At 39.7% G+C, this 16,961-nt stretch overlaps 1 protein-coding gene and 1 pseudogene across 1 annotated transcript in view; both read left to right on the top strand.

The window, feature by feature from the left end:
* The window catches only part of LOC127443127 (integrin beta-1-like), a 40,736-nt gene extending 28,727 nt beyond the window's left edge, over positions 1–12,009 (top strand). Inside the window, exons 14-16 of the mRNA XM_051701655.1 lie at positions 7,779–8,011; positions 8,102–8,268; positions 10,457–12,009. Coding sequence (XP_051557615.1) covers positions 7,779–8,011; positions 8,102–8,268; positions 10,457–10,522 — 466 coding nt within the window. The 3' untranslated portion in view covers positions 10,523–12,009. The remainder of the gene's footprint in view (positions 1–7,778; positions 8,012–8,101; positions 8,269–10,456) is intronic.
* On the top strand, positions 10,831–16,508 carry LOC127442741 (integrin beta-1-like; annotated as a pseudogene).
* Positions 16,509–16,961: the final 453 nt, after the last annotated feature.

The raw sequence follows: 16,961 nt of genomic DNA on the forward strand, positions 1-16,961 counted from the left end.
GATGGAGGGATATATCTGGGGCTTATTAAATGAAAATGCGAAGACCGAAACTAATAATAAAAGTGATATTGTTAATATATTTTATGTTGCCTTTTTGAACATTTTAATTTATTAATTATTTATACTTACAGTTTTAACAGTGATATTTGTAACAAGACTATAGTAAACACATGGACACATGGATCTTCTTCACTACCATGGTTAGATGAAACATGATTTCTATAAAACAAACTATGACATTTTTGTAATTATAAACAGTAGACCTGCTCTAAACGTATGTAAAAACAATAAATACAAAATATAAATATTTATAAGTTGTAAAAAAAATTAATTATATTCCCTCACTCCCCTAATGTAACCTATGACAAATTTAATAGAGCTGAAGTAGTGATGATAATATTTATTATCAAACTATTTCTGCCTAGAGTACAGATGTTACTATAGTAAATTCAAGGGTGGTGATGTAGAAATCTGTGCAGAATTAAAATGGTTTCCGCTTCTTGCACCTTGCTTCTCACTGATTCTCGCAAAGCTGCAAGTTTAAGAGCTCAAGCTTTAAGAGCTTTGCACTCGCGCTGCTCTTTCCATTGAGCCATATCCATCAACAGATCCATACAGGTGCATTAGCTGAGGTTGTGCCTCCGCCTGTGTATTTGATGCTGCTAAACCAGATACTTCAGATGCATCGCTAGACTTCAAAATCAGATGAACTGCGGTACAAATGCGTACCAAACTGTATAATTGAGAACCAACTGGTATAGTCCAAGTCTAGATAAATATTTTAATGCAAAGAGGAACTTGACAATAGATTTGATTATTATGACTGATAAATGCCCCCCATTTGTAACCTAACACCCCCCTCTCCACTAATTTGCTCTCGGCTCCCCCTGGCATCCTTTGAACGCCCAGCCCCCTAGCATCCTTTGAGCACCCCCTGGGGGGGCGGGTCCACCCCCGTTGAGAACCCCTGACCTATGGGAAGGGACGTTCATTCTGACCTCTGCAGAGGCATCCAATTGTACAAAGTCTGGCTTGACAGACAGGAGCGTGCATCCAATACTGCTGAAAGTCCCCACCCTTACCTGAAGGCATAAAGGACCCATGCGCGCTACATTTCTTCAGTGAATATATTCACTTCCCAGGTAGCAAGTGGGGCAAGCTTGGTGGATCTCTCCACTCGATGTTTCAGAGAACCGGGGTTACAGATACGTAACCTAAAGTTCTCTATCATCTCGTGTTCGAGATCCACCAATATGAGGTCCACCTATGTGAGGTATGGACAACTCCCCGATTGAAAAAGATGCTGAAAGCCAGAAAGGATGGTCTCTTTAAAAAGGCGATGCATGACACATCCTATATAATGAATTTAGGCCTGACAGCCCGGGCACACGGCCATAGAGCATGTGAAATATCAACAAGTGCAATAACTTAATACAATATGAGGGCCCAGAAGGAAAAAAAAGGGGAATTGTGGCAGTATTAGCAGCCCGAGTGTGCTACCGGGGTCCTGGTGACGTCAAGCCAGTAGTACCTGACAAACGTGTGGAAAGAAGACCAACTTTCAGCTGAACAGATGTCCTGCAGTGAGACTCCCCGAAACAGGGCCCACGAAGCAGCCAAACCTCTTGTGGAATGGGCTCTGATTCCTGAGGGAGGCTGCAACACTTTAAGGCTATAAGCCAGGCTGTTTGCTTCAACCAGTCAGTGAGAGAGGCATTGTTTCTAAATGGGTTTGCCTGTATGAGGTGGGGCCCAAGAAACAAAGAGTTCATCACTCTGCCTGATAGCTGAAGTCTTGTTAATGTACATGTGTACTGCACGCACTGGACACAAAGCATTCAGCATCTGCTCCTCCGCAGAGGAGAATGGAGGTGGATGAAAAGCAGTGAGCTCTAACACTTCACATATAAAAGCTGTGAAGTACTTAGGCATAAAAGCAGGACTGGGCTTAAGAGAGACCCTATCCATGCTGGGGGTAAATTTGATGCACGAGGGATGCACAGAAAGTGCATTCAAATCACTGACACATTTAGTTGAAGCCAGTGCTAGGAGCATTGCTGTCTCATAAAACAAAAGTTTTAAAGAAATACTCTCCAAGGGCACAAAAGGCTGTTGAGGCAGGACTTCCAGCACCATGGAGAATAAGCTTTCTGGTGACTGGCAGTAAGCGGCGTGCGCCCTTCATAAATCTGAGAATGAGAGGGTGCTGCCCTACAGCTGCACTGTCAAATCCAACGTGGCAAGCAGAAATGGCTGCCACATAGACCTTAATAGTGGAAAAAGATTTTCCCTTATCCATACGGTCCTGCAGAAAGCATAATATATCAGAGACTGTATACAGATATGACTATAGCTGATGCCTGTCACACCATCTCTCAAAAACCTGCCACTTACAATCATACAGTGCCCTAGTGGATGAGGCCCTGGCATTCTGAATAGTGGCAACCACTCTGGGGGGCAACCCTAGAGCGTTCAGGTTCAACCTCTCACGGGCCAAGCCCAGAGCGCAACCCTGTCCAGGTGAGGATGGTATATTTCTCAGTTCGCCTGAGACAGAAGGTCCGTGCGTAACGGGAGGGGCCACGGCTGGGCATGGGGAGGGGAATTATCTCTACCAGCTATGCCACCAGCCATCTGGGTGCTATTAGAACCAGTGTCAGGCCCTGATCCCTCACTCTGGCCAGAGTTGGGGAGATAAGGCAGAGTGGGGTAAAAGCATAGAGCAGCACGTTGGGCCACGGTTGAGCTAGTGCATCTATGCCCAAGGGAGTGTCCTTGTCCTTTAGCGAGAAGAACATAGGACACTGGGCCTTTTCATGTGAGGCAAAGAGATGTACAGTTGCCTAACCGAATCTCACCCATAACATGCACATGATTTGAGGATGAAGACACCATTCTCTATAGAGAGGGTTCCCCCTTGAAAGGAGGGAGAAATCAGCTGTAGTCCTAGAAACTTAACTTTTTGGGATGGAGTGAAATTGCTCTTGTTCAGATTTATTCTGAAGCCGAGAGATGCAAGATGTGAGAGCACTAGCTGTGTGTCTCGCACTGCTTTCTCCCTGGAATTGGCTATGATTAGCCAATTGTCTATATACGTAAGGATTTTGATACCGGTTAGCTGTAACGGGATTTGACCTATTTCCACACACAGACAGAACACCCATTGGCTGAGTGAAAGGCTGAAGATTGGCAAAACAAATACATTTTCTGTGTGGGAGAAAAATGCCTAAATGGAAAAAGGCATCCATCAGATCGATTGATGTGAACCAGTCGATCTGATGAATTAACCGAGATGAAACTTGAAATTGTATTTTCTTTCTTTCTTTATTTCTTAACACTCTGAGATCCAAAATACAGAGCAGAGAACTAGGAAATAACAGGAATAAAACCCCTGTTGACATTGGTCTGGGGAAACCACTTGAATTGCCCCTTTCTCTAAAAGAGAGGAAATTTCCTTCTCCAAAAAATGAACAGAGATTTCCTCTGTTTGGGAGTAAATTATTCCGCTGAAATGTGGGGATTTCAGGGCAAACTGGAGCTTGTAACCATTGGCTATTGTGCGAATTACCCATTTTGGAGCCAACAGGCTTTGCCAAGCTCGTAAATGAGATGAGAGCATCCCCGTCTGAGCTGGGGTATTGCATTGGGTTGCAATAGAGGGCAGTGTGCTCATTTGTGGTACAATGGTACCCTCCAGTGGACAATTTGGGGGCGACATGTGGGGCTGCTGAGAATCATTGGCTCTCTGCAGTGGATTTTTTTTATTTATTATTATTTTGTATTTTTGAAACACATATGGGCCACAGCCTTTATTGGAAGTGTGTGTGGTGTTTTGTGCAAACTGTGAGATGACAGTGTTTGTGCTACTTTCAACATTGCATCTCCTACCAACTTTGGAACTGGGTGCTGGGAGGGGAGATTTTTTTTCTGAATAGCATTGAACTGGTGGTGCTGTTCCAGCGAGGTGGGCACCCATGAGTGAGTGGGGTGGGGGGCTGACACCACCTGTTGAGAGCTTTCTCTTCTAGGATAAGGGGGGAGAACAACTCAAACATATGTCCAATGGGCTGGCAGCCCAATAACCTGGACTGAAACCCCCCTGAGACCATACATCATGTAGGTCTATTTCTTTTGCCGTCAGAGGATGTAGGGTTTTTTGGCCGCAGCAGCAGCAAAAGATATCTTTCCCCAGGGCTTGGGGGGGCTGGTAGGCTGCTGGCTATGTGGCCTGCTGCAGGCCTTGGGTCTACCAATAATCTGATATGGCTGCCCCATGACGGGGGCTTGTGGGGGCTTGGTGTAGTGTGACCTTCCTAGGCAGGCAATTTAAAAGCCTCGTCCTCCTTTTTGTCATCACATCACTGTTGCTTGAGGGCGACAGCAGGGCCGAAAAGTGCCTGACCTAGTTCCACTGGGGCTCCCGCTATGTGTCTCTTCTCACTGTCAGGTAGACCAGAGAGGTTGAGCCACAAAGCAAGTTCACCCATGACAGACAAAGCCACTGGCTCACAAACCTTGAGAAGGATTGCTTGTGGTAAAACAGCCGAGACACTGACTGGGGGAGCTTGGGCAGTCAGGATGGCCTCCTCGTCATCCGAGCCCTCGAGTATAGCGGGGTCATCATCCTCGTCATCAAACAAGGAAACACCGGGAAGGATATCCTCGAGTGAACCCATGTCAGGCTGGTCAGCCCAACTAAGAGAAGGCATTTTCTGGGAGGTCCCCAGAGGTGTAGCGCTTCCACCGAGTCCTCCATCCGAGTCATACTGCTCGAGATCGGTGCTCTGAGTAGAAGCAGTCAACGTAGAAACTTCTTGGGGAGTGCAAGGCAATGGCTGCAGTATTCTGGGAGGGAAAGAGCCTCCTCTGCATGCTTCAAACCCATGCACACCACACAGAAGGAATGGGAATCCCTTGCAGCGATGAGAGAACCGCAGGCAGCAGGACATGCACGCGACTGCGGGTCCCCGACATTAGCAGGTGTCGTGAGTGTAGACTGAGCCATAGCTCTGAGAACACAGGAAAAATGGTGAAAAGCATTGAAAACAGGTAGGCAGCCCGAGTAAAGTTTTGGCTAGCGAGCGTGGGTGGCTTGTAGGCCAAAGAAACAGCAAACTGACCGTAATTTCCTGAGAGTCACGGCTTGCGGAGGCTGATCGAAAAGATATTTATTCCTGTAGACAGCTTAGTGAAGCCAGGCAAAAAACAGCAGACCTGCGAAACAATGTATGAGGTCACGAGAAGCGAATATCAAACTGAAGAAAGGTAGCACGCACGGGTCCTTTATGCTTTCAGGTAAGGGTGGGGCCTTACTGTGGTATTGGACACACTTCTGTCTATCAAGCCAGACTTGGTGAAATTGGATGCTTCTGCAGAGGTCGGAACAAATGTCCCTTCCCATAGGTGGATCTCGAACACGAGATGATGATAGAGAACCAACAAAGTATACAAAGAAGATCACCCGTTTCACGTGTGTGTGTAACTTCATCGGGAGACCTGCTTTGAGTTGATCATACTGTTTGTACTGTGTGACTATACAGAAAATAAAGTGATTTCTGGATTACTACATCAAATATTTCCTGGGATGACAGATATAAATAATCAGATGTTTGTCAAGAGAGGGTAATTGAACTCTATTATACACAAAACCGTCATGAAATCTAGTTTACATGAGGGAAGTATTGCGAGCCTGTTACTGTGTGGTAACTTGCATCAAGATGTATTTTTTAAGTCAAAGAGTGAGTATTTTAGTACAGTAATTTATGTTGAGTCGTAAAAGCTTTTATTGTAAAAGATTGTGTTGATAAATAGGTTTATAGTGCTTTCAACATGTTGTCCACTAAATTCAGCTCGTGCTACGTGGTAGTCTGACCGCTCAACTCATCTCTCACTCTGGCTGCAGCAGCACGGAGCTCTGCACACACGGCTCTCATGCCCAGTCTAAAACCATAACATGAAGACACAGACTGCATCCGAAAATGGGAAAATGCTGCCTTCAGGGGCTGAGGTAGGATGAAATTAGGTGCTTTTTAAACTGTTCAGAGACCAGTTTCCTTTAGCGTTCCATTCATCCAAAAACACTGTCGTTTAAACCATTAACTGATTAGGCAGCTGCCTACCTTTTCGGATGCAACCAAAGCTCATGTAAAACAGCCCTAACAAAAGTGTAACTCCGATCCTGGCGTCCTCCTTCGGTGTTGTTGATTTCGGTGTTGTTTATATTGAATTGCACATTCTAACCTTGGCAGAAGAAAAATGGTCAATACTAGATTGTCACTACGGCGGTAACTTTTGGCAATGCGAATGCAATGGGGAAAAGTGTCGTCTGGTGTTCCATTCCTCGTAAGAGTTCTCATCTAGAAAATTACTAAAGGAAAAGTACAGGATTGTAGGTGGGAAAGGGCCTATAGGCACACTTCTGATGTGAAAGCTGTTCCAAATGGTAGGCAGCAAAATTATGCTGCTGTATAAACCACGTTGCCTGTGCCATAGTCTAGCACATGTCACTCATGGAAAAGGTAATCCAAGAATGCATTTCGATGAGTTCACTGAACATGTTCATTCAAGATAGTCAAGGGAAATGTCTATTATAAATATATTTTATTCAGTGTTGATAAAAGTATTGACAGTAAATAGTTCCATGTAATTAAAAATGGAATTTACCAATATTTCTGTGCTATGTATATTGTTGTACATATTACAGTATTGCGTGTTAGCTTAGCAACATGCTAATATCAGACTATTAGAATCAAATGTCAGGGTTAGGCCACTTTCACAATCTCCAATGCATTGAATTCTGTTGAGGTACAGCATTCCCAAAGACTTTCTAGCAAGTCAGTCCACTCGGCGGCCATCTTTGTAACACTCTCACCCTTACAAAAAATCTAAATTAGCCGCAGACTTGCCACAAATTTGTCGCTTGTTATTTTCACATGCAAATTAGTTTTTGATTTGCCGCAAATATTTGTCAGAAGTTTGCTGCTCTTTTCCCGTAGTGGTGGATCTCCGGCAAACCTTTGGCAACAATGGACAAGTTTGCAGCAAATTTGCCATGAACTCTTGATTTTCGTGAGGGCAGGCAGCTATTTTTCTATGTAAAAAAATGGCATACAAGAGCAGCTCCTATCTACTTGAATGGGGAAAGACTGAAATCTTCAAAACAGTTGGTCAAGATTATGATCGAAGATCATATTTCAAATCAACAGTAAAATCTGACAACAATGGAATCATAAACTGTGCTTCTTTACCTCCAATTTCTTCCATTTATTTTAAAAGAAGTGGCCTGTCTCTGCTAAATAGTCTCTGGTGTTACCCTCAATGCCACATTGTGCACAGGAGCATTGTAATATAATTTTTTTATTTTTTTATTCTTTGCTGCTGACCTTTCAAAGCATAGTCATTGACTGGACAATTAGTATGCCGTACCATGTGTACACGCCAGTACAAAAATGAAAACAAGATGCAAGAGAGACTGTTCCTGTTGCAGATCTAGATACTTTACCTTTTCATGATATGCAACGATATTCATGTGAAGGTCAAAACGGCACATGACGCTTGTATTGTGAGGTACCTTGAAGCCCTGACGCAAGTTGCTGCCCATGAAGAGAGCCTTAAATCAGCCACTTATGAAGCTACATTTCTGTTAGGATGCTGGATTTAAAGGTGTCTGTCTATATAAATAATTGATGGCTAGGCAACTTACTAAGGTGTAGAGCAGAGCCCTAATCTTATAACGCATGACTAAATAGCCAGCTTTCCCCTGTATTTTTCCCTTGCAGGGAGTGTGTTCAGTGCCGAGCATTTAATACGGGTGAAAAGAAAGATACATGTAAGAAAGACTGTGGCTACTTTACTCTAAAGAATGTGAAGAAGAAGGAAGATCTTCCTCAGCCAAATGACCAGCCCTATATCAACCACTGCAAAGAGCGTGACGCTAACGACTGCTGGTTCTTCTTCACATATGCTACCAAAAACGACAGCACTGTTGAGGTCCATGTGGCAGAGGAACTTGGTAAGTGAGGGATGGAATATGTTTACTAGTTTTATTTGTTAGTTTGATCTAATTATTAAAAATGCTTTCCTAACTCCTTTTTGTTCATAGAGTGTCCTTCAGGCCCTGACATCATCCCAATTGTAGCAGGTGTGGTTGCAGGAATTGTTCTAATTGGTTTAGCTCTGCTGCTCATCTGGAAGCTGCTCATGATTATTCACGACCGTAGAGAGTTCGCCAAATTCGAGAAGGAGAAGATGAATGCCAAGTGGGACACGGTATGTATCTGTTTGAAGATAAAGTTATAACCAATCAAATGCTATGAACTCATATCAGTCATATCAAGGGCCTAGTAAAAAATTTATTCATTTTACATAAAGGTGGTCCCCTCTCATGGTGGCTGCCATGTAGATATAGCCGGAAAACTATATCTTAATATATTCGAGCATTACTCAAATATATTATCTCAATATATATGCACTTCCTCTAAAATGTCTTAAAGTGATGATGCAAACAAATTGTTGAATCAGAGGTTTGAATCGATTCATTGAAATGGAGTTTGAACTAATTCATGGAAATTAATCAAAACTTATCTAGTGCTTGTAGTGTTTCAGGAGGGGGGTAGTCCACAATCGACTGCAAACTCGCATTCAGGTCGAGCTCTATTCTGGTAACGAAACGGCCAATTAAGGCCATGTCCACATTAAAATGTTTTAGGTCGAAAATGTTTTGATTTTGCTACATTTACGCTTCTTATTCACTCTGGAAATGCATTTGCCTCCACTGAAACCTTTTGAAAATGCTCTCTAGCACTGCAAAATGATGACGTAAGGAAACGTTTTATACTGAATGTATAAGTGTGGACGTGGCCTCAATGGGTTGCGAAATTACTTTGTTGTTGTTGTTGTTTTTTTTTTGGCCTTTAAAGGTGCAGTGAGGGCATAAATTTAAAAAAAAAAATATCGCTAATGCAGTGTACTGGAAGGACTCCAGCAATGTATATGTTCATGTCAAGGGAGTTTAATCTCTACATTACCATGAGAGCAGCTAGTTGTTTTAAGATCTCTTACCTCATTCTGTGGGGTGTGGCCTCTTTTGCATCAGAGGAGGTCACTACTGTAATCTGCTGGTAACTGGTAGTATTGCAGTTCTTTAATGCTAAAGGATGTTGAGTTTCAGTTTTAGGGTGTTACAAAGTTCTTGTGTTGTCATTCATGTCACACTACAGTTACAAGCGGTCAGGTTTTTACACTGATCTGGCTGAAGAATTGTGCTTGTTCTCTCTATACCCGCTTTTGTTTCATCTTTGCTTTACTTCTGTTCTATTTTTCTTTTTCATTTGTCTTTGTTTTCTTTTTCTTTTAATTTCTCTTTGCTTCTTTTCCTATGTAGCAAGAGAACCCCATATACAAGAGCCCCATTAATGAATTCCACAATCCAAGTTATGGACATAAAGATGTCACACTCTGAGAAAGAGTTTGTACTTTACTGAATGCATGTGTTTTCTCTCTCTCTTTCTCTCTATATGTCTTTCTCTTTTCCTCTGTCACTTTAACGACACATCAGACCTGTGTATAAAATGGATAGCTTATGAATGATAATTTACTCACATTTCACTAATTATAGCTTATGACTTTCCCACAATTATAAGTGAATGTTTAAAGGAACAGTTACCCAAAAATGAAAATTCCATCATCATTTACTCACCTTAATGTCATTCCAAACCTGTATGATATTCTTTCTTCCACGGGACACAAAAGTGAAAACTTAGTAGAATGTTGATGATGCCCTTTTCCATATGAGAGCATACCCTATCATATCACTTCTGATGACATGGATTTAACAACTGAAATCGTGTGGATTACTTTTATGCTGCATTTATGTGATTTTTGGACCTTCAAAGTTCTAGCTACCATTCACTTGCATTGTATGGACAGAGCTGAGATATTATTTTAAAAGTCTTCATTTTGTTCAGCAGAAGAAAGTAAGTCATACACATTTGGGATGGCATGCGGGTGAGAATATGATGAGAGAAATATTTGGGTGAACTGTCACTTCAAGTCGTTATTGGCTGAAAATTTTGCCACTACTGTAGCTCTCAATTGTCAACATTCTGTTCATCGTTTCCTTTTGTGTTCCATGGAGGAAAGAATGTCAAACAGGTTTGAGAGAATTTTAAGTTGTTGGAGAACTATCTCAGAGTGGAACCAGAATGGTCAACATATTTGTGATTTTCTAATACTAAAGGAACTTAACAAGAATGTATACAAGATAACAGCAAGAAAGTTTGACCTATAGTGCATTATTTGTGTGATTTATAAGCCTTTTTGATGCTTGCTGGTTAATTTATGCACACGTTTTTTTATGTTCAAGGTCTACCATATTTGCTGTGCAGTGATCTAACATGATGACTCCATAGTTATATGAAGTTTATTCTAATTATGCTCTTTTCATGTTGATCTCCAGGGTGAGAATCCCATTTACAAGAGTGCTGTGACCACAGTGGTGAACCCCAAATATGAGGGCAAGTAATGGGCGAATCTGTCCATCTCCAACCAACACTGTATGCAAAACAATTCAAGAGGAAAAGAAGAGTTTGAAGTTCACTTTTTGTATTTTCTTTTTTGTTTTTAAATCACCTTTTGGCTGTGCATTTGCCACTGTTCAGTATAATCTATTAACCTGTGTTTCTATGCATCATTTTGGAACTGTACAGTATGTATAAACTTTTTTTTTTTTTTTTACGCAATTTTAGACAATGATTTCAATGTTCAATTTAATTTTGGGTGTATTAGCCATAGGTCTGTTGTGCCTTGTTTTTCTGAATGTTAAAACCGAACATGGTGGGCAAAATGTGGTCAGGTAGAGATTAAGAATGCCATCCACAAAGAAAAGAAACAATCTCATGTTATAATCCGGAATTATTGGACACACCTGCTTCATTATACACATGACATTTGACAGTAGTCACTCGATCAATCAAGTCGAATGAATCACTTTTTTGTCTCCTTGATGGAACAGGAAGCTTTTAAACCTGTGGATGGAGTGTCCTGTTACTGGTATAGTACGTAACTATAGCTGACCACTGCTGTTTGAAAACATGGCGCTCTTCATATAGGCACACAGATGATCCTCTGTGCCATCTGCATAACTCTGGGTAATTTGACTCCAGTCTATGATGTTTAGATCTTTGTGACTATGGATCTGTGTGCTGAGATGCACTCGCATTGCCTTTCTTGGGTCTTCAAGTAGGATGGTTTCATGACCTATCTATAGTGTTATCACGCACATTGATCATTTTAATGAATCTGAAATGGTCAGACCAGTTTTAGGTTTTTTTTATATTGTTAATTACATCATGCAAAAAAGTCTTTATCACAAGCTTTTTTATTCACAACCAGTCAGTAGCGTTTGGTGTAGTGTTATCAAATCAAGTGTTTGATTTTAAATATCTTTGACTTGGCATGTGACCATTGGAAAGATTTTGAAAGACATAAGAGGGACATTTTCAGCATTGTGAATGGAACAATCAACTGTTGCTTTTTTATTATTAAAGACATAAGTGTACAGGCATATGAAAAGAATTTCAGGTTTTAGATTCGTTTTAAGAACGAAAGCTCAGGTCCCTAATTTCTCTCGATCACTGATGCCAAATATTTACCATACTGTGCAAGAACTATATTTTCATATGATACGTCTGTTACTCTCTGTAACTGGACTTGCTTCATATTTTATTTGTTTTTTTCCTTTGTCCAAAAGAGACAGAGTGGTGACTAAATGTTCAGATTATTGTTGGTGAAGATCAGTGTTATGAGAAGGATTATTTGTGTTTTGTCTTTTTTTTTTTTTGTTTGTTTGTTTTTTGTTTTTTTATATAAAGCTTTTAAAGGCTTAATCACATTACAAACACGTTGCAATTTTTTTAATGTGCCTTTTTTTCATTTGTGTATCATGCCCACTGTCGCAACCCTTTTATTTCTAGGAGTTATTTATTAAAATAAAGAAGCAAAAACACTGGATTGCATTGCTATCTGTGTGCGTTTGTGGGTCGATATTGTTTAGAAAAGAAATATTTGAGGTCAATTCTTTATATTTTTGAATTTAGAGATTTAATATGTTACACAATTGATTACTCGGGTTGAGAAGAAACTGCAGATATCACTGTTCTGTGATTTTGAACACTAAAACCCTTATTTGTGCCCTATGGATTCCTTTGAATATTTCATCAAGTTGGGGTGTTGAGTAACTTTAAAGAAATCATGTTTCCCACCACACTAAATACTAATAGTTATCTGAAATTGTAAAAAAAGATACTATAAAAAAAAATAAAAAATAGTTTAATCAACTTAAGTTTTTACAATTCTTGCTAGTTTTAATTACGTCACTGTTACTCTCTAAATTCTAAAGTTGTCATTAATAAAAACATTTAAGTGGTCCTAATCAAACAGTATATTTATAATGTCACATTTTGAAATCACAACTCAAATATATACGTTCTTTGAACATTGGCTTCGAGTACTACTAACTCAAAATTATCAAGTACACAATTGCGGCTGTGTGGAATAACCACAAGCCCTTACGCTTGAATAAATTATGTATGTTTGGTCAAAACAAGGGAACTTATGTAGAAAAATATTAATTGTTATTGTATTGTATGGATATAGTTTTAATTCTTATGACTATTGTTATTTTGTTGTAGCTGGGTGATAGTTGTGATTTGTGTGAAGTCACCATGAGGGTGATGATTAGTGTTGCCTCTGGTGAACTTGGGGCCATTCTTCTTTACTCAATTGTACTTTACAAAAGTACATATTTATGTGCACTAAGAAGTACTGAAGAGAATCCAATATGCCATATTGCTAACCGAGATTCCAGTCATAATTTCCCTTATACTGTATAAGACATGCTATATCTCAATTTAAATAATTGAATTAAAACAATTATATTTTAATTACAGATGAGTTAAAGGGATAGTTCACCCTAAAATGAAAATCATCTCATAATTTACTCACCCTCATGCTATCCCAGATGTGTATGACTTACTTTCTTCTGCTGAATACAAATTAAGATTTTTAGAAGAATATTCCAGCTTTTTTGGTCCTTGCAGTGCAAGTGAATGGTGACCAGACCTTTCAAGCTCCAAAAATCACATAAAGGCAGAATAAAAGTAATCCATAAGACATGTTTGCAATTAGTCCACAGTAAGAGTGAATGATGAATGAATTTGAGTGTGAAAAATTGCGGGCACCAAACCAAAAATGCTTCAGAGTTTGAGGGGTGTAAGGGAGAAAAAAAAAAACTACTTTGATATTGAAAGCAAGATTTTGAATTTCAATAAATTTAGGTAAAGTTTGATTTTACAAAATCTGTTTAACCCATTAAAATGTAATGGTGATGAATGAGGACTCGCAAATGGGCTAAAATTTATATTCAGATCGAAAACAAACATTTAAGATAAAATTAATGTTTTATTTTAAAAGCTATTTTGTATCACACACTAATCAGAGCTATATCAATCAAATACTCTGCCTAAGTTTTATGTTAACCATTTATCCTGTAGTCAGTATTACATCATGGGGGCACACATACCTATCATAATGCTTCTGAAGATATAGATTTAACCACTGGAGTCTTATGGATTGCCTTTATGCTGCATTTATGTGCTTTTTGCAGCTTCAAAGTTCTGGTCACCATTCACTTGCATTGTGAGGACATACAGAGCTGAGATATTCTTCTAAAAATCTTTATTTGTGTTCAAATGTATCTGTTTCAAATTGATCTGTTTCTCACCCAAACCTATTATATTGCTTCTGAAGATATAGATTTAACCACTGGAGTCTTATGGGTTACTTTTATCTGCTTCAGATTTCTGGCCACCACTAGACCTACAGAGCTGAGATATTCTTCTAAAAATCTTTATTTGTGTTCAATTGTATCTGTTTCAAATTGATCTGTTTCTCACCCAAACCTATTATATTGCTTCTGAAGATATGGATTTAACCAACAGAAGAAAGTCATACACATCTGGGATGGCATGAGGGTGAGTAAATGAGAGAATTTTCAAACTCTTGCTTCCAGGGTTTGGCTCATTCCTGGAGAAATGTGTTATGCCGTTCATTCTGATGACACCGTAGTATCTGCAGAACCCATGTTATCCAGGTGATTGCTCGGCGCCTTTCAGCTACAAAAACGTCTTGAGCCTGACCAGCAATGGTGAAGAGTTCACCCGAAAGGTCTGCCAGCAGAAGAACTCTGGAAACCTGGACTCTCCGGAGGCAGGATTTAATGCAATCATGCAAGCTACCGTCTGCACGGTGGGTCGTACAAGCTGAGCATTCCTTAAATGCCAGAGCACTTTGGGCAAAGTCTCCACTACTTGCACATGCAGTGCTGTATGTGCTGAGTAAGATATGGAAGAAAGTTGTTCCAATAAAACAGTTTACACATGACAAATGCTTCAAATTTAGAAATACAGAAGCTGAACACAAATTCTCTAATAATGTTTTTAGGAAATAACCTTATCACCACCTTTGTTTGGTAACTTAATTCTGCTTAGCAAATTTACAGAAGATTTTACCCTTTCAGTTTCTAAAACAAATTTCATGTTCAAACAGCACCCTGTTGAAAAGACCAGCATCGGTGCTCACCAGCATATGTTGTGTATGTCGACATAGGATACTGCTGTGCTTCCATTAGGATTTGTAAACAAATAGTTCACCCAAAAATGATAATTCTCTCATCATGTACGCACTTTTATGGCGTCTCAAACTCGTATAACTTTCCTTTTTCTGCTAAACACAAATGGAGATATTTTGTCTTCCTCATGCTTGACGCTGGTGCGTATACTCGAGCATGCCTCAAGTGCAAGGAAGTGTAATCGAGCTTCCAATCATGATCACTTCAAAGTGACTGCAGATATCAAGATTTATAGTGAAAAATAAGATTCTCACTCAAAACAGATTTCTTCAGAAGACATGGATTAAACCACTCGTGTCATATGGATTACATTTATGATGCCTTTATTTCCTTTTTGGACCTCAGAAGTTTTGGACCCCATTGACTTGTATTGCATGGACAAACAAACATCATGTATCCATCAAAAAATATTTGTTTGTGTTCTGCACAAAAAAGAAAGTCATATGAGTTTGAGACGGCAAAAGGGTGAGTAAATTATGAGAGAATGGTCATTTTTGGGGTAACTATTCCTTTAACTAGCTTAACCAGCAAGAGTTCCTTGGTCAACCAGCTTCACCAGAAATACCATGCTGGTTCACCAGCTAGTACTAACAGTACTAACTAGCATGTACTAACTAACATGCTGGTTCACCAGCTAGTACAACAGTACTAACTAGCATAAACCAGCCATAACCTGTACTGAAGTTCAAGCTGGACTAAGCTGGTCTTTTCAGCAGGGTAACCACATAGTCTTATTGTGCTTCACTGATTCCCTTGAGCCCTCATAAAACCAGAAAGACTCTCATTATCTTACTCAGGATACAGTTCCTAAGAAGCAGCATTTCATACTAAACAAGTCTGGACATAACCTGACAATATAAAGTGTTCCTGTGTTTTGATTGTATCTTAGGAAGAGATTAGCTGGAGGAATGTGACTTGTTTCCTTGTGTTTTCCACTGATGCTGGATTCCACTTTGCTGGAGATGGAAAACTGGGTGGCATCATTCATCCTAATGATGGGAAATGCCATCTGGTGAATAATACATACACCATGAGCCACTACTTCGTAAGTGTGTGTTCAAGACCCAGATCTATCTATCGATCTATCTATCCATCCATCCATCCATCTATAAGCACATGCTTATCATGTTCTACTTAAAAGGTTGAAGCACAATTTTTTGGGAAACAGGAAATGAGTAATTCCGAAATTTAAGTGATAAACCCTTTGGTCTTTGGTTTCATGAAACAAAAGGATCGGAACCCAATTAACGGGTTATTATTAATCAGTTACCAGCATTTAAAAATAACGTTTTAACTCAGAAACAACTGAAAGGTTCTTTGATCCCATTTTTGGTTACGTTGGATGTTCATTTTTGGTTTTCAATTTCGTTCCTTGAACCGTTTTTAGTCTCTGGTAATGATAATGTAAAAATGGATGGACGGATGGATGGATGTCTCAGTGTGTCTCTCATTTCTGCTGTTTTTTTTTTTATAGGACAACTACCCTACAATCTCTCAGCTGGCAGACACCCTCAGAGATAATAACATTCAGACCATCTTTGCTGTGACAGAGCCTTTCCGGGCTGTTTACGAGGTGTGTGCCTGCATGTGTTACATTCTCTTCGCATTGCAACAACATCATGTTATATTGTGTCACAATTTAAGCATCAGGTTTGTAGTCTGTGTTAACTCATTGTGTGTTCACAATAGGAACTCTCTGCTCTAATCCCTAAATCAGCAGTGGAGACTCTGTCTAAAAAATGCCAATGTCATCCAGCACATCACTGATTCTTATAATGTGAGTTACAGTTATGCATCTCTTAAGTGTTTCTGTGTGAAGTAATGGTTTGGTTGTGGTCAGCTGTAGTTCCGTTTACAGTTTTTACAATAATTTTCATATTTATAAATACAGAGAACACACGTTCAAAACTCTTCATACAGTTAGCACAACATCAGTGTCTGTGGACTGAACTGTGAATCATTCAATCAGTTTAAATCTAATTCCATATTGAAATATTCAAGCTAAAAAATAACAAATAAACAGTTAGACCTTCCAAAGCTGATTGCTTTACTGTATTCGTTTTTTTTTTTAACATCTGTTTACAAGAGGCCATCTTTGTATTGTTATATAATGTGAACATGGCTTACAGAGATGGATTCTTGACAGAAATGGATGTCAAGTGGTTCTTCTCCAGGTTTATCACCTGTAAGTTTGCAGAAAAGTATGTTGCATGGATATGTGTAGACACTTTTTGGCATTTGTTTTACAATACTAGTGTTATTGAGGTATGAATGT

Source organism: Myxocyprinus asiaticus, chromosome 6 (genome assembly GCF_019703515.2).
Source record: "Myxocyprinus asiaticus isolate MX2 ecotype Aquarium Trade chromosome 6, UBuf_Myxa_2, whole genome shotgun sequence".
Classification (NCBI taxonomy): Eukaryota; Metazoa; Chordata; class Actinopteri; order Cypriniformes; family Catostomidae; genus Myxocyprinus; species Myxocyprinus asiaticus.